The 25,326-nt window shown below is 38.1% G+C and overlaps 1 protein-coding gene across 1 annotated transcript in view; it reads left to right on the plus strand.

Annotated features, from left to right (window-relative positions):
* Nucleotides 1-25,326, plus strand: part of atg5 (autophagy related 5) — a 52,467-nt gene that overhangs the window by 3,217 nt on the left and 23,924 nt on the right. The window contains exons 4-7 of the mRNA XM_015390726.1: nt 961-1,039; nt 1,360-1,522; nt 6,821-6,915; nt 24,470-24,587. Coding sequence (XP_015246212.1) covers nt 961-1,039; nt 1,360-1,522; nt 6,821-6,915; nt 24,470-24,587 — 455 coding nt within the window. The remainder of the gene's footprint in view (nt 1-960; nt 1,040-1,359; nt 1,523-6,820; nt 6,916-24,469; nt 24,588-25,326) is intronic.

Here is a 25,326-nt window from a genome sequence, read left to right on the forward strand (position 1 = left end):
TGTTTGCATGATTAAAATTGAAACAAAGCTGATGGTAGACATTACTGTTAATGCATGATATTATTAACTACACTGACTAATTTTGATCATCCTTTTCTCCCAAACACTCCATACTTCCAAAAATTTGTCTGGGATCGGTTTATCTATTTACTTATTGATGTCCTGATCCCATATTAATATTGGATATCGGTTCGATATTACCCAAAAAAACTAATATCTGATTTTATCGTCCGGCATCTAAAATCTCACATATTTTCACACTGATAGAAACTCTGCTTGTTTTAAAAGTTCCTGTAACTCATTTAATAATTTTCATAGGTCGGTTATTTTCATGCCTTTGGTTTATTGACTCTTGTTTTATTCATATCACTTGGGGAAGCCTTTCTAACATTTTACAATGTAAAAGAAGCAATAAACGGCGATATGATTCATGCTGATGTCACATTGGGTCAGAATTTGTATTTGCAAATTCTCAAAGCTGCAATATCCATATCGTATCGGAAATGAACAAGTTCCAAACATCTTTGAAATAAATGTTAAATAGGATGCAGTGGCATACTTTGACCACAAGGAGGCCTTATTGTACAGCTAACAGCTGAATGGCAAAATAGGTGATTCCTAGTTTTGATTAGGTATATGCATTTAAAAAAGAACATTAAATGTTTCTCCCACATTTTCTAACATGAAGGAACAAATATTGTTGAAACAATCTGTTTAATCAATTAAGTTATTCAAATGACAGATTTTTTTATATCTTTTTTTACAGCTACATATGTTTATTTGTGAATATGAATTTGGAGGTAAAAGTAAAACAAGTACAAGAGTGGGGAGATAGTTTGCTTTCATTTAGATAACTAAATAAAATCTGGTTTTGCAGTTTCCTTTTCCAGTTTTAGCTGAATAATAAGAGTTTCTCCTGGTTTTATTGTTTTGATTTGTTTTCAATTTTTCTCATTCCAGGCACTACCCTATAGGAGTTCTGTTTGATCTTCATGCCTCCAATACAGTCTTACCCTGGAACATCACTGTGCACTTTAAGGTAGGAGTTAGTCACATTGTTAGTGTAAATACTAAACAAAGGAAGTGCATCAAACCCACAGTTTCATCGAAGCTAACGCCATTTCTTCTCAGCTCAGTCAAATCAGATGTAACGCAACACCCATGCCTAATACAGAATAATGAAGATTATTTAAAAGGGTTTTGTGCAATATAAATTGTTATTAGTTACTAAAAATGGTTTGATTTTTAGGTCATGCACAAACTAACTGCTGCCTCTGAATTTTCCATTTTGGAGGCGTTTAGTCTTTTTTTGCTATAATTGTAATTCAGCCCTTAATGAAATGTGTGACTGTTTGGCAGAATTTCCCAGACAGGGACCTGCTGCACTGCTCGTCCAACTCCGTAGTGGAGGCTCACTTCATGTCCAGCATCAAGGAGGCGGACGCCCTCAAGCACAAGAGCCAAGTCGTCAATGACATGCAGAAAAAAGACCACAAGCAGCTGTGGATGGGCCTGCAGAACGGTAAGATGCATGTGTACACTGAGACCACAAGCAGCTGCAAGGGAAACGACATTCAATTCTGCAGTCCCACATTTACTGATTTAACACCCAGATCCACACATGTTGTAATTCTGCAACTAATCCACCTACATGTTTGTTGCTTTCATAAACTGTTTGGTTTTATCTGTGTGTTATCATCTGGAGAACACACTCGTTATGTCTGGGAAAGATTAGGTTATTCTTACTGCATGGGGGTTTTTACAGACGAGTAAAATAGATCTGAAGGTGTTCATAGATGGTTATTTTTCTGTCCATCACGCTGAAACAGGTAATATTTAACAAAGTTTCCCAATCAAGATACAGAGAGGAAGAAGAGTGAGCAACTTGACGTCCTCAGCCTCCAACTGCCACCGTATGTTTACTATGATTGCAGCTAATGCCAAGTTAGCATTTTTAGACGCGTGAATTCAAGAAGGGTCTGGCTCATTTCACTTGTTATCATTAGGCGTGATGATAATCAATTTGGTGATATGTAGTGATATCATCATCATTATTATTATTAGGTACTTTCTGATTAAAGCAACATTTTTCAGTTAATTAATGTGTTCCATAACGTTTTGGATGATTAAATGAGTCATTTCAGGTCGAACAAAGGTTTTCTCGGCCGCCCTGGTGGTCTGTAGGGGAAATACCGTACTTGCAATTGCAGGAGCCCTCGGCCCGCACCCACAGGCTCAGAAGTCTCGTGCATCGCAAGAGTGGGTCTCGCTTTACGGCGAGAACTGCTACACGCCCCCAGTGAAAGGCATGCTCGTGGCTAGCACAGTGGCGATATCTGTGCCCACGTCGGAGCAGGAAACTCCAACTTGGCTAACTACAATCATTGTTATCTAGACACATGCATAACAAATAATGTATGAAAACATGCACATTTTCAAACTTGAAAATCTATCTCAAATGCATCTGGAGATCTGGGAGGCTTCTTGCTGTCTGCTGACATTCAAATAATGGAGGTCTATGGTGCCCGAGGCAGAAAGGTCCATAAAAGTCCACAAAAAACGTGTCAATATTCCTCCATACTGCTCGTCCAATGTATTCCAAGTGTCCTGAGTGGGTAGCGTCCATAATTTACTCGAAACGAAGTCATTTAGAATGTTTTTAGAGCAAAAACAGTAGTGTATAGGATTTCCTAAAAGCGCGTTCACGAGTCTACGGAAACCGCGGCAGACCAAACCAGATGAAAGTGCGCATTCAGCTCGGCAAAGAACTCATGCTCTTCCTCAACACTGAAGTCCTCAGACATTTTTCTTTCGTTGTTTCTTTCTTTGCGCTTGCAAAGAACGCTTGCGTTATCAAGAGCAGACGCTGAATGCGCACTTTCATCTGGTTTGGTCTGCCGCAGTTTCCGTAGGCTTGAGAACTTGCAGGCGCGCCCTTTTAGGAAATCATATACACTACTGTTTATGCTCTAAAAACATTCTAAATGACTTTGTTTCGAGTAAATTCTGGACGCTACCCACTCAGGACTCTTGGAATACATTGGACGAGCAGTATGGAGGAATATTGACACGTTTTTTGTGGACTTTTATGGACCTTTCTGCCTCGGGCGCCATAGACCTCCATTATTTGAATGTCAGCAGACAGCAAGAAGCCTCCCAGATCTCCAGATGCATTTGAGATATCAAAAAAGTACTCCAGAGTGTTGTTCAGCATGGGGGTGAGTAGAAAATGAAGGCTAATCATGTTTTGGGTGTACTATTCCTTTAAAGGTATTATGGAGGATTTTTTAAAAGACCCGCCCTCTCCATTAAAAAGGAAAATGTGTGTGCAAAGAGCATGCACCAGCCCGTTTCTCCTCGTGCACGCCTTGTTTAAAATACACTGTTCTCATAGCTCATACAAGCTTACTGAGTCCACATACAGCGGGGGCTATATAGTGGACTTCATAGCGAACTAAGTTAACTCACCGTTCGGACAGATGATCACTGCTTTTTGCCCCATTGGTGACGTAACTCCTCCTCCACTTTTCTTTGTTATTAGTCGCCGTTGTCGGGTAGCTACAGCCCATGGCGACAGCGGGCCGCTGTGACAGCAGTTAAAGGGAATTTAACGGTTCGGTTCACGGTTTCGTGGTCACGGTTTTCGGTTCGGTTCGGTATATGTTGATTGTTAGGAAAATCTATTATGTCTTGTATAGTATAACACGTGTTGCACAATGCTTGCACACTGTTGCACTTTTATCCACAACTTTCTTTCCGCCGTCATCGTAGGTCACTCTAAATGCAAAGTTTGTCCCATACAGCAGACCTATAAACAGCACAACAGTTTTTTTTACTGCTACACCCGGCTACGCTGCTTCGCTTCTTCTTCTTCTTGTTTACTACTGGTGGTTGGCTTTGGTCGCAGTACCGCCACCTTCTGCTCTGGAGTGTAAACTCTTCGCCTATGAGAAAAAGGAGCAGCGCACAAATCGAACCGAGACAGTCGAACTGAACGGTTCGGACGGTTTTCATAAACCGTTCCATCCCTAATTTTAACCCTCACTAGGTGACAAAAGGTAAACTTTCACAACAAAAGCCTTTAGAATAAAAGAGGATGGTTAAAGTTTGTGTGATTTTTTATTTTTTTTATTCCCATAACACATTTGAACAAACACGTTAATATTAACAAATGTGACGGATTTTAACAAAGAAATTCTAAAGTTCCTGCATCACATCTGTAGACTAAATGAACATGGCTCACCTTCTGTTTAAAAATTCTGAAAAGCCTGTTCCTATAGGGCACTGTGTTACTTTAAGCATTAATGAAAAAACTTAAATGAATTCAATATTCATCATTGTATCGAAGTAATAATGATGATTCTTACTCTAGTAGTTTTTTTTTAAATTACGATTTGATGGAATTTATTTCTTGTTAGTTTAAACCAGCTAAAGTTAAATTATTTTCAAGCCGACAGGAAGGTTGATTAAAAACTGCTTTTCCTTATGAATAACTCCGAAGGTTTAATGCAAGAGAAAAGAAGGGTTGCATTACCAGCAAAGCAGCTCTTTATTATGCAAACAATTTGTGAAATGATTCCTCAAGTTTCTCGGTTGTGTGTTTTTAAGCCGCAACCGCCTGAGCCGCTCGGAGCATGTTGCAGTAAAAAACTTTAGAAGTTTGTGAAAAACCCTAAGGCCTCAAACCGACAGAGCATCAGCTGCTTATCTCCTCTCCACTTTTCCCTGAAACTAAATGAGTGAGCAAGAAATAAGCCACACATCTTAATAAAACAAGGAGGATACAGAAAATAAAGCTTAGAAGCCACTGACTGATATCTGATATGTCGATGCAAAAGGTGTTAAAGGCTTTTTATAAACATCTTTAAAAGGAGGGAGATACAAGAGGATTTAAATAATCCAGAAAGAAAGAATTGCCTCACACAAGAAAGTGAGAGATGAAACTGCATCTCGGCTAAAACTCTCATGTCCTAAGGAGAATTGAAACAGAGAGGTGTTTAACTTTCATCCAAGAGAAGCAAAACCAGAACGTTTATATCGACGGCAGGTTTGAAACCGCCTCATGCTTTGTGAAGTCTCTCTTTCCGTTTTTGTGTAAACTTTTCCTCTCGTCTTAAGTAATCCCACCAACAGAAAGGTTGATTTGCAAGATCCTCGTTGTCTTCTATTCCGGATTTAACTGAATTTTTTTTTTTAGAAAGTTTCCTTTTTTTTGTGTCTTTAAGGTGGTATTTGCAGTGTGGATATAAACATTAAGAGGACAGTTATTGACTGTCTGGTTGCACTCAAAAGGACTCTTTGGCCTAAATTTTGAAGAATCCCTTAGCTTTAAAAAAAAAAAAAGTTTGAGCAATGTCAGATTGGGCGGTCTGCAGAGAAAATGATCTGTAAAAGAGACAAGAAATTAAGAAAGTGCCGCACATTATGGCCAGCTAAAAACACTGACGTTAGAATCTGATTTGGGTTTTTACATCACAGCCCAAACTATTTTACTCTTATTTTATTGTTATTATTTCCTTATTATATATTATTCTTTTATAAAATACAATATAGGTTGTGGCCTAGTGGTTAGGGCATAGAGCTTGGAATCCTGAGGTTCTGAGTTTGAGCCCCAAAGGTTGCTACAAAGGGTCCTTGAGCCAGACCCTTAACCCCACATTGCTCCCCTGGCGCCCCACGATGGCAGCCCAATGCTCCCGAAGGTGATGGGTTAAATGCAGAGGTAAATTTCTCCAACGTGAGATCAATTATTATTCAATTATTATAGTGTTTATTATTTTTTAGCAATGTTCATCACTTTGTTTTCAGCTTTAGCTGTTTTAAAGTGCTTTACAAAAAAGATGATGATGCTGATCAAACCTGAGCGAAATTTACACAGATTCACAACAGAAATAGAAACCTATAAAACTGTCCCTTTAAAACTATTAAAGGGACAGTTTTATAGGTTTCTATTTATATGTGTTTTTGGAGACTTCATACTGCATTTGATAATCAATTCAAACCCCAATCAATATTTTTTTTTGTCATACCCCAGCGTTGGATCTTGGAAAGCCTAATTTACAAAAACAGACATTAAGAAAATTTTTGACATCAGGAACCCCTGTATGAACATAGCAGCCAATAGACAGAGATGTGATGTGATTTTACAAGCCTGTTTGAAAAGTCAAACAAAAAAGAAGGGTTCTGTTTTTTTTTTGAAGGAAATATAAGAATATTTTCTTAAAAATATAAGAAATAGTAAGGTATTCTTCAATATAGAATTATAAAGATAAGTTTCCTACTTTAAGTCATTTAATTATTTGTATGCTGCTTTTGTAAAATTGTCTATTATATCACAAAATATTTATCTCTGGTGCATTTTTTAACTAATTTATCTTCAGATAATTTCACACTTAAGTGTTTAGCTTAAAGAATATTTGAAAAAGTAAAAAAAGACTTTGAATGATCAATATAACCTACCTTATATGCATTTTTAGAGGACTTATTTAAATGTTTTAGCCAGTTTAGCCTTATTAATCCATGGTTAATGGATACAATTACATTTGATATAGAACTTTAAACAGCAATACCATGTTATAACTTACTACGACCAATGCTTTTCTTGATACATGAAAGCATTAACATTAATTATGTTGAAGTTTAGATTTAATAAGTGTAAATTGTACTTAAAAATGTAAATAATGGATTCATGGTTGAGTTTAAGCAGACTAACATGTTTAGGTTGGGTTTTTTCCACCAGCCATTAATGGCTTTTTAAATGGCTTTCTGCTGTGATTTTACAGATTCTTATCAGTATGTATTTTTTTTTATGTTACTCCAGATAAGTTTGACCAGTTCTGGGCAATGAACAGGAAGCTGATGGAATATCCCACTGAGGATGGAGGCTTTAGATACATCCCCTTCAGAATATACCAGGTAACAAACAAATCCTAAAAAACATGCATTTGCAACAATAAAAGAAACAAAAGTATTTCATCAAAAGTTATTCTGTCAATAAACAACTCTTAAACTTACTTTTGGGTTATGGATGTAGAGCTGTGGTTGACCTGTAGAGGGAGACAGTGGGCTGTATAAAATCAACCATTTTTGTATCAGCTGCAAGAACAACTCAGTCACTGTTTTCCATTCGATCATGACTTGGTTTTCTACATCATGCACCTACAAGCTTTGACAAGTTAAGAGGAAAAAAAAGGATTTGGTTTTGTGTAATTTTTATTCAAGTTATTATTCTTGTGCAGGTGAATAGTATAATGTAATAATAAATCATCTGTCAGACTGTAAATTTGCACCCTGTTCTGGAACACAATCAACTTTCACCTTTACTTCCAGTTAATTGCAAAAGTTTTGCTTTATGCCAATTTTCCCAAACCAAAAACCATGACTAACGAACTTTTTTTTAGATATGACATGATTCATAGGTCTTTATACGAAATAAAATCTCGTTTTAATCCTTTCTGATAATCAACCCAAACATGCTTTAACATGTCCTTACTTGTCTTTGTGACCTTTGATATATTCGACATCCAAGCGGTGAAAGCCCCCTTGCTACAGACAGCATGTTTTTGTTTTTTGAGGCTTTTGATATGTGTTACAACCTTTTTTGGCTGCAATTTTATTGCCCCAAGTTGGGGCAGCAGGCGAGCTTCCAGGGCAAAGTGCGGGAAGAAAAGTCAGAAGCAGACAGGCAGCTTTAGGTCGGGTGTTTCCACCATGCATTAGTAGCGTTATCCTGACTCAGGTAAAAAGTCCCTTTGGAGGAGAAAAAAGATGGATGAGATTGGATGAATAAGAGGCTGATTCTTAACGGAAAAAATGAGCCTGCCTCAAACCAGACAGTTAGGGGAAAGCCTCTTTAAATCGAATGCAAGGAGCAACATGACTGATTAGACAAATATGAAACAGGGATCCTATACAGCATTAAAAATTTGGAATCTGAGTTTGGTATTTTTCAAGTCTCCAAATATTTGGAAAAAAATAACAATACGTGACAGTAATAATTTTTGCTTCATTCTATCCTTGTCTCCTTTCTTTCTTTCCTTCCTTGGATCCTGTCTTTTCTTTCACTATTGTGGTTTTATTGCCTTCTTTTTATGTCTTTAAAGTGTAACTCACCTGAAAATCTGCCTTTTTGCAGATAAAAAGTGTAAACTATGGGGTGCTATTGTAAATGAGCATTATTTAAGTTTAAAAGTCGAATTAAATTATTATTTTTTTTCTTTCCTGGTATGCTCTGATAATTGCAAGGCATGTAAAATCAGCTTTTTTCTATTAACTACTGCCTCTATTGTCAGATTTACCAGGGATGACCACGTACATGCGATGCGCTACATGCTGTTGTCCACTTGGCTACGTTACTTCTCTGTTGCAGTGGATGCACTAGTGAGAGAGCAGGGGTGACTCTTTGACGATGAATCACAACAGACCAGGCTAAAGTCCACAATTAACCCCATCGTTGTATTAAGAAAATAAAAATATATTCTAGTATGACAAAAGGGACAGTTTTAAAGGGATTTGCAAATAAAAAGCGACTTATAGGTTGACCTTTTTTTTTTTGCTTCAGTATTTATAGCTTTCTTACCTCTGATGGCATTATTTCATCAATATTTGTCTTAAAACTGTCTTCTATTGCTGTTGAATGTTCTGTTGAAATGGTACGTGCTGATACAAGTTTTAATTATCATTGCCCCGCGTCCAGGCGTAAAGACAACTCACTCAGACACGCCTCCATAGTGAGTCATCGTGTCCTCTGCCGTGTCTGCATAAACTGCTCCAGGCATTGCTATGTCAACATCTTGAAGCAAATGGCTCAAGCTGGTAAGGCTGCAGTGCCACTGGGCTCCACAAAGCCTCCTTCCCACTCTGGTAATAAGAAAACTCCCCCAGCATCCCTCTGCTCACTCTCCATGCTACAGTGAGGCTAAGCTATGCTAAGCTAACCGTAGTCCTTATTCTACAAGTGGTCAGAGGGCCCAGTTGTGCCTATGTATGGCAGAATGTTTCTGTTAGTGTGTCCCAGGGTAGCTGGGGTAAAAATGTGGCTTACCACCATTAGCATGTGGATGTGTTTGGATTACTTAATGTGATATAAAGCAGAGACCCTGACTTAAAAGATTCCACATAAGTACTCGTCATTCTGACACCTATTCTCCTGATCAGACCCTCAGTTAACTCATCACCACATTTGGCCCAGGCTCTTAGGGTTGCTTGGCACTAAGCGGCTCAGTTGCATGTGTAAAATGTGTCTGGGGTCGGGGGTATGATTTTCCATTGGGGTGAGTTGCATTTCAACTCGTTCTTTATTGAGCCTTTTGTGTCAACCCTGAGCACCCTGTCTCTTCTTCCATCACAAGATGTTTATCAGCTGGATTTAGGAGATCCTCAAAGTATTCCTTCCACCATTCAACAATGTCCTCTTTCAAGGTCAGAAGCTCCCCTCTCTATCTGTAAACAGTGTTAGCAAAGCACTGCATCCCCCTTCCGTGGTGCCAGAAGATATGCTAGTATCGCTTCAAGCCCAGCCAATATTCTCTCTCCGTGGCCTCTTCAAACACCTCCCAGGCCCAAGTTTTTGCCTCAGCAACGGCCCGGGTAATGGCCTCATGATATCTGCTAGCTGCCTCAGAAGTACCACAATCCAACCAGGCTTGGTAGAAGTCCTTCTTCAGCCTGGCAGCATCCTTTACTGCTCTTATCCACCACAGGGTTTGGGGATTGCCATTACAGGCATTGCAGACCTTGACAGCCCCAGCTATGGGTGGCCGCGTCGACAATGGAGGCAGAAAAAATGGCCCACTCAGACTTCCTTATCTCCAGTCTCCCCTGGAATCTGGGAGAAGGTCTGCCAGAGGTAGGAGTTGGAACAGGTCTCTGACCGAGGGCTCAACCAGACGAGGAGACCCCCCGGTACTCGCTTAGGCCTACCGAGTCTGTCCTTCTTCCTCCTCTAGTTCAGTAGCATATCTAGTTCACCACCAGGTGACAGCTCTGCCCCCTCTCTTTACCCAAATGTCCAAACCATGCGGCTGACGGTCACAACGAAGGGGTCCTTGTGCCAAGTGCACCATTGGACATCCTTAAGGTTGAACATGGTGTTTAGACTTAGACACATTTTCATTGTCATTTCATATACACAGTGTATACAAAACAAAAATTCATTTTGTGCATCTTTCATGACATTTCCATTCCTTAAAGTGCAACAGTGATCAAATGTAAACAGTGTACAAGAAAAAAACATGGTGCAAAAAAATTTAGTGATATATAAGTTCAGTTTATTATGGACAAGTAATGAAACACTGTTTGGGTTAAGAACTGGAGGGCGACGCTTCAAGGTGTGACCGTTGTTTCCCTCATGGGCGTTGAAGCACCCCAGCTGAATAATGGAATCCCCGTGGGGGACGCTGTCCAACATCCCCCCACGGACACTAAGAAGGCCTGGTACACCGTAATGCCGTTCCACCCATAACCCCAAACAACAGTCAGAGACCCCCTTCCCATTCAAAGGCAAAGGCATACGCCTTCTGTCTCTCCCCACGGGTCACTCCAGAGTAGAAGTGAGTCCAGCCTTCCTCAATGAGTTTGGTTCTAGAGCCGATGTGTGGAGGAGAGCCCAACTATTTCTAGCCAGTATAAATCCATTGTTCCCCCTGCAGGTGGTGGGCCCACTGGGGCATGGCCTTGCGTTGCTCCTTCGGGTTGTGCCCTGCCAGTTACCTTGATGAAGGACCCAGTCGCCATGCACTCTCAGACAAACCCCAATGCCAAGCCTGGCTCAAGGGTGGGGTCCAAGCTCCTCTGTACCGTGCAACATCACGTGCCTTGATTTCTTCTTCATCATTGATTCGTTTTGAACCAGCCTTTGTCTCACCCATGACCCAGAGCCTGTTTGCGTTGGGAGACCCTTCCAGGGTCTCTGCTAGGGTCCCTATCACCTGTCAACATAGCATCTGGGATCTTCCTGGCCTTGCGGTTCATGCAGGGTCTGTTCTTCCCAGGGCACATAAATTTGACCTGTATACTAAAAAATAATACAAAAAAATGTTATGCTATGATATCAAAGTCTACAAAAAAAATCTAATTCCAAGAATAATAGTACTTAAAAAAAAAAAAAAGATCTTTATGATGCAAAATCACTTTTCCATGATCTTTATTTATGCACGTCTGAGTAATGCTCCTGAAATCTACTTCCTAAGCAGCTGCCCGTCCTTTCTCATGAAAAACAACTAATCAACATACCCACTTTCTTAGTGCGGTGAGCGGAGCTTTGAGGCAGAGACCCATCTCTTCTGCTTAAACTTGAGACAAAGTGGCTGTTTAAGCTGCTAATCTGGACAGTAACAGCAACTGTCTGTTTATTCTTTTTTTATTTTCTGTCCAAAGTTGCTAAAAATGGATCTTACAGTTGTGTTAGGTCTCTGACTTTTCTCAGTCCTCCTTAAAAGGGAGCCTAACAGAGTGGTTTCATAACGATGCTGCAGTGCTCCTTACATATGCCATACCCAGACAGCGAGAGGCGGCATCGCAGTAAAGGCATGTCTGTTTCTGGGTTGTTTGAAATGGCACCAGAACACAACTAATATTTCATTAAAAATGAATATTCTTTTGTGTCAAAAGTGATATATATTCAGATATGCCTCTTGTTAAAAAAAGGCTTAAAAAAATAAGATGTAGAAACTTTGAAGAGTTACCAGTAAAGAAGATGAATTAATAAAAAACTAAATTAACAATATTTATTTACTTTATATTGTATGTAAAGTAAATAAAAATATATATTTATATTGTCTAGACCCAGAAAACGGAGGTTAAACCAATCAGAAAACAAACCAAGCCTGAAACGACACCTAATGGAACAGAAAAAAAGTTTTTTTATGATAAGAAAACAACAGGACTTCTAAGTAATAAATACTGGTGCTAATTTTCCTACCATGTTTTCCATCACCATAACAACTTTGACAGCTGGTAATTTCCAGTGTGTATAAATTTAAAGCACAACAAGTTTTAATAAAGTCTGGTCGTCTCCACATATGGCTGCATTTACATTTTGCACAACAACAATGGGTGGGGGTGAGGATGCAAAGCTGTCAGTCACTTTCAACATTTTTTTTGCAAAAACAGTAAATGCTTTGTCTTTAACTTTCACATCTTTGAAATATCCATAAATTCTTTAATACTCTGAGAAAAGCATTCTTGCTTTTAGTCATAAAAACAGCTCTTTAAAGTGGCAGACTGAAACATGCAGTCAAACCAAACCGACACGCCTTCCCAGGCATGCACTTGCTGTAAAGCCATCTAACTGTTGGCGGGGAGAGTGAGGCCAGACCATTCCAGCTTTAGGCCTAATTGAAAGTTTCTTTGGTCATTTATGAGCTGCCAGGGTTTCATGACAACTGCAGCATCAAAGCCTTTTATAGCCTCACTACGTGATTTCCAAATACGCTGAAGAAAAATAAGCATCATTCCTAAAATCTCTGGTTTGTTGTGGAAAGAATGTGGTTTGAATCCTACTAACTGCTAAATATTTACAACTATAAAAAGTCTGGAAAGTCTGGCATAAAATGTAAACAAAAAGAGTTAATTATGAACAGAAGAAATACAATTGGGGAAAGTTTTTATTTCGGAGTGACTGTCCTTGAATGGGCCAATATGAAATGCTCATATGGGCTGTAATACTATCGTTTACATGCTTTTAAATTAAAATTTCCTGTGTTACTGGATCAGCTGTGTTTAAATACAAGAACTGAAGTTACTGCTGCAGCTTCTATACTGTCACAAATTAACAGAGCATTAAGGATATTATTTTCACAGCTCTAGAAAAAAGTTTTACATGTTAAAATTATTTTTATTTTGTTATATTTCAAGATTTTTTTAGTTATTCAAATATTGATTATTACCTAATTCATTTATTTTATTATTTATTTTATAATAGTGTATTATTTTGTGACATTTATTTTGTAAATCTGCTTTACATATTCAGCTACTTTTATTTTTGAAATCCAATTTGTATTTTAAGCTTGTTTTATTATATATTCTTGTATTTAAATGAGGGGGCGGAGTTTTATCTGTCGAGCAGTGCTGGTAAGAGTTCAGCGACTCAGGAGTGACACAGGAACTAGCTTGGAAAATATCAAACAGGAGAAGAATAAAAGATTTTTTTTTGTCATAATTTTGCAGAATGCTTCTGATGTTTCTATATTTATTCAACAGATGTCTTTAAACAGAAGCATCTCAGACTTATGTAGAGAATAATATCACCTGTCTGATGCTGATCCATCCCAGAAATGGGATCCTATGCTACTTCCAGGAGCTAAGTTTTTCAGCTTTGTATTTATTCATAAATATACTCTTTTCAAGCTTTGTTTTTCTTTAATTTTCAAACTTATGGTATATAATGTATACTTTAAAGAAAGAAACAACTAAGATACAGATACAAATCGTGTAATCATATTTTGCCCGACTACTCTGCGCATGTCCAATGATGACGTCAGACAAGCAGTTTAATTGAGAAAACGTAAAAAGTATCCAATCGGCAAAGAAGAGTCAATAAATATTTAGTAAAGCGTTATTTGAGGATAGAAATAAGTACTTTTAGTACCATAATTACGTTATTTACAGCGACCTGGATGAATATCTGCGCAAATAAGCTGATTGTAAGACTCGTACTTCCGGTACCAAACAGAGCTCAGGAAAAAAAAAAGGAATACTTTGATTTGATTGGTCATCATGATTGGAGTTACTGCGAAGCAGATGCACTCCGCCAATCCTAGCCAGCCCCGCCCCACAGATAAAACCCGCCCCCTTATTTCAATATAAGAAAATGAAATAAAAGGAGCTTAAAATGAAAACAGAGTTGGAAAATAAAAGTCACTGAATAACAGTCAGTAAATTATAAAATAAATAAAGTAATTCATACATATTTAAATAACTACAAAATCTTGAAATATTATGAAATAAAATAAAATTAGTTTTAAAATGTTTTTTGATGGGGGTATTTATTTATTTAGTGGAATATTTATTGAAAACTTATCAATAGAAGCATTTATTTAATTAATTTTTAGTGAAAAAGCTCTCTATAGTAATGTTTTGATGACGGTAATTGATTGAAAATATGTTTTTTGTGAATTCCTTTAGAAAAAAATTTGTTTTAGGCCAAACAAAATATGGGAATATCTTTCCGCACTTAAAATTAGACACACTAGAGGGAAAACTTATAGTTTCTCACAGTTTTTAAATAGATCTTTTTTAACCAGTCTCTTTAATGTGTCCTTTTCACTTGCTTTTACTCTTTCATTTTAAATTTGAACTCAGCTGTAGTCCTCTCCTGTCTCTGTACTTCATGAAAGCACAACAGCAGTACAGAAACTGCTGCAACTGCTTCCTACTTCCAGTGGGGTGTGTCCCACTTTGCCAGCTCTTCCTGTCAAACTTAGGTTGATGTTCCAGCTTCTACTAGCCACTGCAAGTGTATAAAGACACAAAGAGGCCCCTGTAACTGAAGATGGGACTCATGGTCCTTTAATGGTATCCTGTTTTAGGTAAAAGGGTGCATTTTAGAGGCTGATGTACCACTGATTCACCTTTGTGTTGGTTGTAAATGTAGGAAGTGACTATGTTAAATTAGTACGTTTGTGTGTATGAATAGGATCACGTGCTTAAACTTGCAGCCCTTGCAATTATTAGGGTGACTAATTAATTCCTATTTAAAAATTATGTAAGATTCCACAGCCTAGCACTAATGTCTGCTTGAAAGGACTGAATGATGAGTTGGACTTTTGGTTTTATAGAAGCAGCTTAATAAAATGGGATATTTGCAAATACATTTCTGGAATAACTAATTTCAGGTAAAACCTGTATACACATTTATTCATAAAGAGCAATGTAATTTAAACATTAATTCCTGTTCATTTAATATTTGCTCACAGTAATGAAAACCCAGGATTCATATCCAAGGCTAAAAAAAAAGATATTTTGGCCTTCCGAGACATAGCAGTACGTCACTTCTACCCTTCATACCTCTTCAACCTTTCCCAAAGTTATAAGCTATGGCTTCTTTTTCTCTTCTAATCGTCTGAAATGAAGTAAAGCAGCATTAAAAAAAAAACAATGAAAGGCTAATTTAAAGGAGACAATTGTAAAAGATCTAAAGTGTTCAACAAAAGGAAGACTCCTACCATTCAAATACACACGCACCCTTGGATTCCTTTAAAGCCTAAGCGTGGTATTTAGTGTAAATAACGTGACACGTTTGATGGTGACAGAATTAATGACAATGTTCAGTCCAAATAACAGAGGGCTCATTTCCATCTGGCCTGATGTCTGTCTGCGGGGTGGGAGGCACCTCATTTGGCGGGGACGGCATTTTTTTGTGTGCGTGCATATGTGTGTTTCATGTATGCGTTGGAATAATTAGAAAAGGCGAAAAAGAATGTACATCACTAAATTTGCATCATAAAAAAAGCAGTGAAGGATTACTGTGAATTTTCTTTAGCCTTTTATTTATCCTTCCAGCTAAGTATTGCAGGGTCTCCTTGAATTGTATTAGTAAACATGCCCCAGTTTTAAGCATTTTCAGGCATATAGAATATATAATTTTTCTTTATTTCTATTGATCACTTTGCTTAAACATACTTCTCTAAGCCTTTGCCATTAATATTTGCTGATTATCATCATTCGGATCATTTACTTTTGCGTAACCTCCTCACTCTACTGAAAGTAAAACCTCTTTTAGACAGTTCTTCATTGTTTTTGAACAAGTTACCTCTCAGTTCCCACTCCATGACTCAGTGTTACTCACCATGCCCCCCCATTGTGTGTAGAAAACCACCTACTTCTGCTTCGTAAGGTACCAGCTTCGAAGGATAAATGCTTATTGCCTTCCAGATATCTTGTAATGACCTAAAGAGGTGAGGCGGCTGTTGTGACTCCACAGACAATTACAAAATGTGGGATTGGAAACAGTTGTGAGCAGACATGCCAAGGGAAGCAGGTGATATGCTTGTTTTGTTTGGTAAGTGTGTGTTGCAGCATTTACAGTAACAGCTTCAAATGAAACATGACTGTCAGTGGAAAATATTTCTGTATTTAGTTTCCCTCTGCCCAGCAGCTGAATAACTAACACACATATTTTAAGCTGTGCTGTGAGGAAACAACCGATGCTTTTATCTGTTCTGATTGATTCTGATTATGACTCAAATATCGAGATGTCAGAATAGTGATGTGCCGGTGGACATCTGTGTCCTGGAAACTTGCTTTTTTTTTTTACACCTTTTATGTGATCTCTGACAAACATGTCTCTGGTCAAGCATACCTGATTTAAACAAAAGCAATACCTTGTCAGGGTACAGTCAAATTTGGCAGAAACCCTTTATGATTCAGCAGGGAAACCCCTAAAACAGACAGGACAGTGGGCCCTGGGGATCAGGGTGGAGAAATACTGGTTGTCATGGTTTCCAAAAAAATATTTCGTTTATTATCAATTTTATTTTATTTACTTTTTGGTGTATTAGTAAAGGAATATTGTGTAGGGAGCAACTATATCTTTGTGTATCTACATATCTAACTTTGCTTCCCCCTCTTTTAACAAAAGTTTCTAACAAAACACTTGAAGGGTTTCAGACAGCTTCTGGGACTCCAGGTTGTCATGCAGGGTAGACCCTCCAGTAGCTTGAAATTAGAGCACACCAAGAAGGCATAACATGCATCGCATGCATTTTGTTCTATATCTAACCTGCTGACTCCTTCTTCATATCTACATTCAGTCACTGATGCTGATATTATTTGTGAAAGCTTATATGTAAATGAAATTGCTACAGCTTGATTGGTGGTGAAGATCAGCTTAGTGTAGGACTTTCTGTAAATTGTTCAAAGTATACAATCCTTCTTGGAAGTCTATCTTCAACAGGGGTCACCAAAGCAGTTTCTGCAGGCACCATGGGTCCTCAAGGACTGCAAGGAACTACGAGGAGGCAGAGGTAGAATTAGGGCTGATGTGCTCTACTTTCTTAGTTTTAGTGACGACGTGAGCAGCAGCATTTTGGATCAGCTGCAGCTGTCTGAGCCACTTTTTAAGCAGACCTGTGAAGACACCGTTGCAGTAATCAACTATGCTGAAGATGAATACAGAAATCTGTTTAACAAGGTCCTTATGAGACATTATTCTGTTAATCTTTCTATGCTACAAAAATAAAATGGATCTTTACTCTTTGTTTTTGAAGACTTGCGCTCCTTTCTTCAGCCAGATATAAAGGTAGAGCTGCATTTCAAACCTCTATTGTGACATAATACAGAGTAAATTGCTCAAGTGTTTGAGGAATTTCTGTAACCTGGTAGTTTTCTTCTCACAGATACATAGTGCAGAAAATAAGCTACTTTCTCAAACAGCATGAAAATGTGTCTCAAATCTAATCTTTTTGGCCATATGAGACACATAACTGACATTTTAATGGCTGTCTAAAGAGCTCAGTTCTGATCTTTTAATTTCATTCCGTGATGAGCCACTTCTGTATGTGGTAAATAATCGGGTGAGTTTCCAGCTATACGTCCAGATATACTTTACTACAGCAACAGACACGGGCTGCTCCACTAAAGCCGTCCTTCCCTGGATTCTCATTGCTGCTTTAATGAAACACACGATAATTTTTATAATTGAACTTTATTGATCTAACATTTAAAGGAATAGTACACCCAAAACATGATTAGCCTTCATTTTCTACTCACCCCCATGCTGAACAACACTCTGGAGTACTTTTTTGATATCTCAAATGCATCTGGAGATCTGGGAGGCTTCTTGCTGTCTGCTGACATTCAAATAATGGAGGTCTATGGCGCCCGAGGCAGAAAGGTCCATAAAAGTCCACAAAAAACATTTCAATATTCCTCCATACTGCTCGTCCAATGTATTCCAAGTGTCCTGAGTGGGTAGCATCCAGAATTTACTCGAAACGAAGTCATTTAGAATGTTTTTAGAGCATAAACAGTAGTGTATAGGATTTCCTGAAAGCGCGCACCTGCGCGAACACGACGCTACGGAAGCCGGCAGACCAAACCAGCGCATTCAGCTCGGCAAAGAACTCATGCTCTTCCTCAACACTGAAGTCCTCAGACATTTTTCTTTCGTTGTTTCTTTCTTTGCACAGGTAAACAGCACATTTCTTCTTCTACGCTTGCATTATTGGCAGAGCAGACGCTGAATGCGCACTTTCATCTGGTTTGGTCTGCCGGCTTCCGTAGCGTCGTGATCGCGCAGGTGCGCGCTTTCAGGAAATCCTATACACTACTGTTTATGCTCTAAAAACATTCTAAATGACTTCATTTCAAGTAAATTCTGGATGCTACCCACTCAGGACACTTGGAATACATTGGACGAGCAGTATGGAGGAATATTGACACGTTTTTTGTGGACTTTTATGGACCTTTCTGCCTCGGGCGCCATAGACCTCCATTATTTGAATGTCAGCAGACAGCAAGAAGCCTCCCAGATCTCCAGATGCATTTGAGATATCAAAAAAGTACTCCAGAGTGTTGTTCAGCATGGGGGTGAGTAGAAAATGAAGGCTAATCATGTTTTGGGTGTACTATTCCTTTAAGAGTTTTACATCTGCATTTAACCCATCCCCTTGGGGAGCAGTGGGATGCCATTGTGCGGTGCCCGGGAAGCAGTGTGGGGTTAAGGGTCTTTCTCAGAGACCCAGAGTGGCAGTCTGTGGGAGTGGGGTTCATTCTCAGAACCTCAGGATTCCAAGCTCTATGCCCTGACCACTAGGCCGCCACTACCCAATCACACATATACAATAAGATCCACTATTACATTGTTTTTATTTTATTTTAGGTAAGACAAGGTTCCCACGGGTCCTTAAAAAGTCTTAAAAGGCATTGAATTCCTCTAAATAAAACTAAGGCCTTAATTGGTATTAAAATGTCTTAAATCAGTCTTTCGTAGGTCTTAATATTTAAAACATAAATAGGATTATTTTTATTACGATTTATTTTTATAATCTAAATAAAACGTTAAAATTTACAATTTCTTTTTTTTATTATTAAAAAATAAATAACTGCTCGCCATTATTGGTTCCTTTCCGATAGCGGAACCAATAAAAGCGTTGTTGCGGCCGGGACATTTCGGAGATGCACCATTAACTTTTTGTCTGGAAAACATGAGCAAGTTTAAATGTAACGAAAGTTTGCTATCCAGCCAAGAGTTTTCTCCATGGCTAAAACCAGTACCAGGGAACATACATGAGGCTCAGTGGATTTTGTGCAAGAAGCGATTCAAGCTCTGAACGATGGGATTTAAGGCAGTGGAGTCGCACATGCGAAGCACGAAACACAAAGCGTCAAAATCGAGTTACAGAGAAACAGCCGGTATTTCTCAGTTTTGTTCCACCCTTGTCTCTGCAACGCCTCCACTTATCACCAAATAAAACATACTAAGAAAACAATACAAAGAAAAATAGCTGCAAAAAAGACTTAGCACTGGTTATGTTGTGGTTTTAAAACTGATTTGTTTTGTTCCCTGCTAAAACAAAGTTTGTGAATTCAGTTAAATAATTTCTAAAATATATCCATCATTTGTTTGTTTTTAGCTTTATTCCTGTATGGAAAGGTTTTCAAAACTTGAAACATTAGTGCAGTGGTTTATGTTATAATAAACCTTTGGGTAAAGTTGTCGCAAGCAGGTTTTTCTTGTGAATTTGGTCTTAAATTTTTATTTCAAGTGGCATTAAAAAGTCTTAAAAGTCTTGAATTTAACTTGCCTTATGCTGTAGGAACCCTGGTAAGAGTCATACCCATTTTTCTATAACGGATGGCATTAAAATGTGTCAGGTTTCTATTTTTCTTTGTGCCTAATTTTAATTTTCCTGTCCCTGATCTCGGTGTCCAGTGGAAATGCTTTCTCTCACCTCACTCTGTTTCTGGAAGCGCACATGGATTGACAGTGCTTTATTCTCCTCCATTGTTTTACCTTCAATTAGCTGGATTGATGTTCCCCACATCAATTAGAGGCCATCTTGAGTTCTGCTGCCTTTTTCCATCAGCGAGAGCAGGTGATATCTTTTCACCTAAATCCTAATGACACCTCACTCTCTTTGTATTGCCATGTGCTGCTGTGCCAGCTAAGGTGTCATGCCAGCTGAAAAGAAAGTGTCTTCATCCAAATAGTATCGTGCTTCTCTCCTTAGGGATCAATAGATCTTTTTTGTCTGCTCATCGGCTCTATAATTCATGGCCTCCTATTTAAAAATTCAACGAAGTAGCTGTCACTTAGCACACTCTCTCTGCTCTGGCCCTGGATTATGATCCCGCACGAAAGGCCATGCTTCCTGTCAGTGACTCAGTCTTTCTGCGTAACCTGAGCCCAGTCCTCGCGCCTCCGCTGCCACCTTCCTCTTGCTTGTTCTCGCCTGGCTCTGTGGTGTGCAGTTACCTCCCTGACACTTGAGCCGGGTCTTTGCAGGTTTCCTATCCTCAGCTCCTTGAATAGGCCCTATAGTGTGTCAAACTCTCAGTTTGACACCTCAGGTTGGATATCAGGCTGCATCATGAGGTGGTTCTTTTCTTCTACCATTGATCTTTGTCGGTGGGGTGGAGCAGAAATCCTACCATGGTTTACAGTATAATTCAGTGGTGACCATATTACAAATGTTTTAAAGGTGGCAAAACATATTGAAGTACAGAAACTCATGCAAACGTTTTACTTTTATGCAAATGAATACTAGCTGGTTGCTTTCCAGATGTATTAATCTAACTAGAGAGCTTGTCTCTTCAACTATTTATTTTTTTTTATTATTATTTTTTTTACAGTGTCCTGTCTGGCAATGTGGCAATAAGAATAATTGTCTTGATGCCAAAAACAGCCCAACAGATTTTACTCTCACAAGTGTAGCAGTATGGCAATTGCCATATTGCTCCACTTGTTTCATGCATATAAATTGCTTTATTATAATTATGCAGGGAGTTTTACAGTTTATATGGATGCTGCAATGTAAATAGAGCAACTATTTTTAATGCAATTAATACATTAAAACAGATATATTTATATTTACTATCATGAGATTTCTATTTAGTTTAAATTATCTTATGAAACCTAATTTTTACTTAGTTTAGAATGTTAACTTGACACTCTTTTAAATGGTTTGTTTTATAAATTTCAACTTTTTCCTCCTGATACATTATGATCATTAGCAAATTTGTATCTATTTGTAAGAAACTGTGTTTAGAGGATTGGTTTAGGGTGGTCCAAACTGCCTCAATCTAAATCACGTGTTCCCATCTCCTCATTCTGACTGAAGAAAACTGACCTGATTGCACATATCTGAAGTAAAAGGCAGCAGCTCTACACTTGGAAACAGTATAAAACTTTGATGGATGTTAATTTCCTCACACCTCCTCATATTGTAATGGAAGAACAGTAATAGCATGAGGTTCCAGACATGTGGCTTAATTATGGAGAGCAGTGCTGCTCAGCCATCCTTAGAACCTGGACTTGTATATTTATAGCGCTCAGAGGACTCAAAACCAACACAGTTCTATATGTATGTTTGTTTTTCTTTAGCATTAATGGAAATGCAGCATTTCTCCTTTTTATTGTTTTTTTTTTTAGGTGTATTCTGCTCATATTTGGGTTCTTATATTCTAATTTAAACCGGGGGCAAGTAAATCCTTTGTCATGATCAGATTATTTGATGTTAAACCCAAATGGTGTATTTATTTATTTATTTTTTTTATTCAATTAAAGAATTGTTTTTACATTTAAACATACGTTATATTTCCAGAAGTATTGTCAAATCCCAAATATGCAGATTGTGGATCTCATTTGCTGGACAAATTATGTTCATAAAATGAATAGACTTCCATTAAAAAAATATAAACACTGGATAAAAAGAACAAATATATAAATTCGATCTCACCTAACCACAATGGACCCAAAGAAAACCAAAGTAAGATGATGATATAAAGAGCAGGTATGCGAGACGTGGTTAGTACTGACCAAATATTCACTTTACTGATGTAGTGTTCTATTTGAAGCCTACAAGTGCACTACTATAGTGAAATGACACATGATCACAGTTCGCCACCCTGCTCTGAAAATACTGCAGGTGCAAAAGACAGTTGCTCTTTTTTTTCTGTTTACTGCAAAAAGCATAAATCAGATTATGGTTTGTTATCCATTTTCATTTTTGGTCAATAACAATAAAAAATAAAATACTCCTGTGTTTTTGTTTTTTAACCAGAGGAAGATCACTCTGTGAGTAAAATAGCTTATTTTTGGGTTCACTTTCTAGACAGAGGTCGGAATACCCCAAAGAACAGGGATTGTTGGGCGAGAGGCGGGGTACACCCTGGACAGGTCGCCAGTCTATCGCAAGGCAACACAGAGACACACAGGACAAACAACGATTATACACACACCTAAAGAGAATTTAGAGAAGCCAGTTAGCCTGACAGTTATGGTTTTTTGGGGTTTTTTTTGGACTCTGGGAGAAAGTCGGAGTATCCGAAGAGAACCCACACATGCACAGGGAGAGCATGCAAACTCCATGCAGAAAGACCCCTGGCTGGGAATCGAACCCGGAACCTTGTTGCTGCATTGCAGCATTGCTAACCACTGTTTCACTGTGCATTTTAAACTGATCTATATCATAATAATCGGATAGCCCAAAATGCTTAAAGGAGACTTTTTTACAAAATGATATCATGTGAAACTCAAACTTTTCCACTTGAGGAGTTCTTTTTTTCATCAAATGTTTTTACATCAAATGCAAATGTTTTTTTTTTATTTTTTTTTTTTACAATTTTCGTAGAATTACTGCTGGATCGCTCTGTCAGCTAAAGGCATGTTTTAGCGTTTCTATACTTCAGTTAACGATGAAGCGATTTCTGAATTAGTTGACAATTATTTTAATAAGCGATTAACCATGATTAATCTGATTAATTGCTTCAGCCCTCATGGTAATACAAGTCTCTACGTTTTGAACAATTGAAACGCATCTTGTTGAATCAGGTGTGGATGTTGGATGTGGTGTCATTACAAGCTGCCACTGCCACTTTGTCTGCTCCTTTTATGACATATTAAACTTAAGTTTGCTATCTATTGGTTTATGACTATTTGTAACTGATTAAAAAAGTTTTTAATTTTCTAAAGTTATGTTTCATGGCACATTTTCAAAGTGAATGTCGTCATACAGCTGTGGAGATTTTCATCTGGTGGTTGTTGGTACTTTCACAAAGTTTATTGCACTGTAAGCCATGGGATGATGTGGTTAAGACTAAAACACTCCATCATTGTATTTCTTAGAATATTTGATAGTTGTTTACTTGTTACATCACGACCCACTCCGTTTACAGTTTGCTAGTGCTTCTTCCCAGGGCACCGACGTAGGAAACACTTAGCTTCTTTTGCAGAACACAAATAACTTGGGGGTTGGTGGTGATCACAGTTCAAAGACTCGTCATAGTGAGAACATGTCTCATTCTGTAACTCTGTACACTGTAAAAAAAAAAAAGGAAAACAAGATTATATTGATTAGGCAGATATCATCAGAGATCAAACTCCTTATAAGTTTCAGTGCATTTCAGGTATAGAAACTTTTGAACACCATCTTATCTAATAGTTCTTCCTGTCAATTACCGAAGAACAGCTGAATGTTACAGATACTTGTTAGGAAAATTTAAATCAATGTCACAACGTCAATGACGTCTAATAGATCTGTCTCACACATCAGGAAAGCTTTGGATTCATCTTTCATGGACTGATTGATTATTCTGTTCTTTCCCTTTAAACAGCTGAGGATGCCAGCTGAGCTTTTAGTCTCAGTAGAGGCTAACATCTCTGCCAACCACACTCTAAAGTACCAGATAATGAGTCCCAGACTGATTCTAAGCAATAAAACATCTCGGCGTCACTTGTGAAATCTGTAATATCAATGCAGATTGCTTAATATCACATTTTAAACATCCGTGCTCATCAAACCACCACATCACCAGGTTTTCATCCAAGGCCTCTTGCGTGCATCCTGTTGTGGATTCTTTTACTCCCTAACCTTCCAACCTCCATTAATCATGTGTAAAATTTCCCACAGAGTTTTACAGAAAGCTGAAGCTTTTACTGGATATTTAGTTATTCCCTCCCCCTAAATACCTAAATCGATTTTACATGTTGACTGGAGGGGAAAATATTTTAATTAGATGTTTCTAGATGTTTCTATTACAAACTAAAAACTTCAATGTTTTATTTGGATGTTATGTGACACCAACTCAACGTAGCACATAATCGTAAAGTGGACTTTTATCTAAATGAATTAGATTCAGTACAATCAGTTTCTTTTTTTTCTTTTAGGGAAAAAGGAAAACAAATTTATATATATACATATATTGTTTTTTTATTTCATTTTTAAAATACCTTTTATAATTATTTAAAGTATTTCTATAGAGTAAAGAGTTGGTCTTTGTATGTTTATTTGCTGTACTCTGATTACAGACGCTGAGCGACAGGCCTTTCATCCAGAAACTTTTTCGTCCCGTTTCACCTGAAGGCAACGCACACACGCTTGGCGACCTCCTGAAGGAGATGTACCCAGATGCTTTGACAAACGATGGTAAGCCGACCATCAAGGCTTACCAAGGCTTAGCCTCTTAACTAATGCTAAGTACAATCAAATTATCTGAATTAACAATATTAACCATGTTCCAAAAGGGAGGGTACAGAACATTACTCTTCTCAAGGATCTTTTTATTTTTTTGTACTTGTGAAGGAATCTCTGTGATCCACATTTACTGATAATACAACCTGGAAGAGAAAGATGAGGGAAAATAGAGATTGTTGCCATGAGCAGTGAATAAAGATGTGGGCTAGAGGAGAGGATGGGGAGGGAGAAGTTAAAACTAACAGAGATGTAAAGAGGGAAGAAGAGGAATGTCTAGTTATGACAAGAGTTTGGAGATTTCCAGCTGGCAGAGGAAAAGAGAACAGCTATCTGAGATGGATAATAAGCTGTGTCCTTCTATCTACTCTCACAACTGGCAGAATCCTTTCAAAATATGCAGAGTTGATAGGATCATAAAAGTTCATGGGATCACAGCTGTAGGTATAAACAACTGGCTTCCTGATTGGGCCAATCGACTGCAGTGTTCACAGCAGACAAAGGTAAAGCTTGACCTGGAATAAAAAACCTAACAACTTCCCTGAAAATAATAAACGCTTTTGCTTTAGCTTAAGCTTAAACTTAAACTGATGTCTTTCTATGATTTGATGTTGGAATCTGTCCTTCATTGAAAGGAGCCTGCATCTTCACACTTTATTTGGCTGCTTTGTTTATACAACATACTGGAGTGCAG

This window comes from Cyprinodon variegatus, unplaced genomic scaffold (assembly GCF_000732505.1).
Source record: "Cyprinodon variegatus isolate N-32 unplaced genomic scaffold, C_variegatus-1.0 Scaffold0, whole genome shotgun sequence".
In the NCBI taxonomy this organism is placed as follows: domain Eukaryota; kingdom Metazoa; phylum Chordata; class Actinopteri; order Cyprinodontiformes; family Cyprinodontidae; genus Cyprinodon; species Cyprinodon variegatus.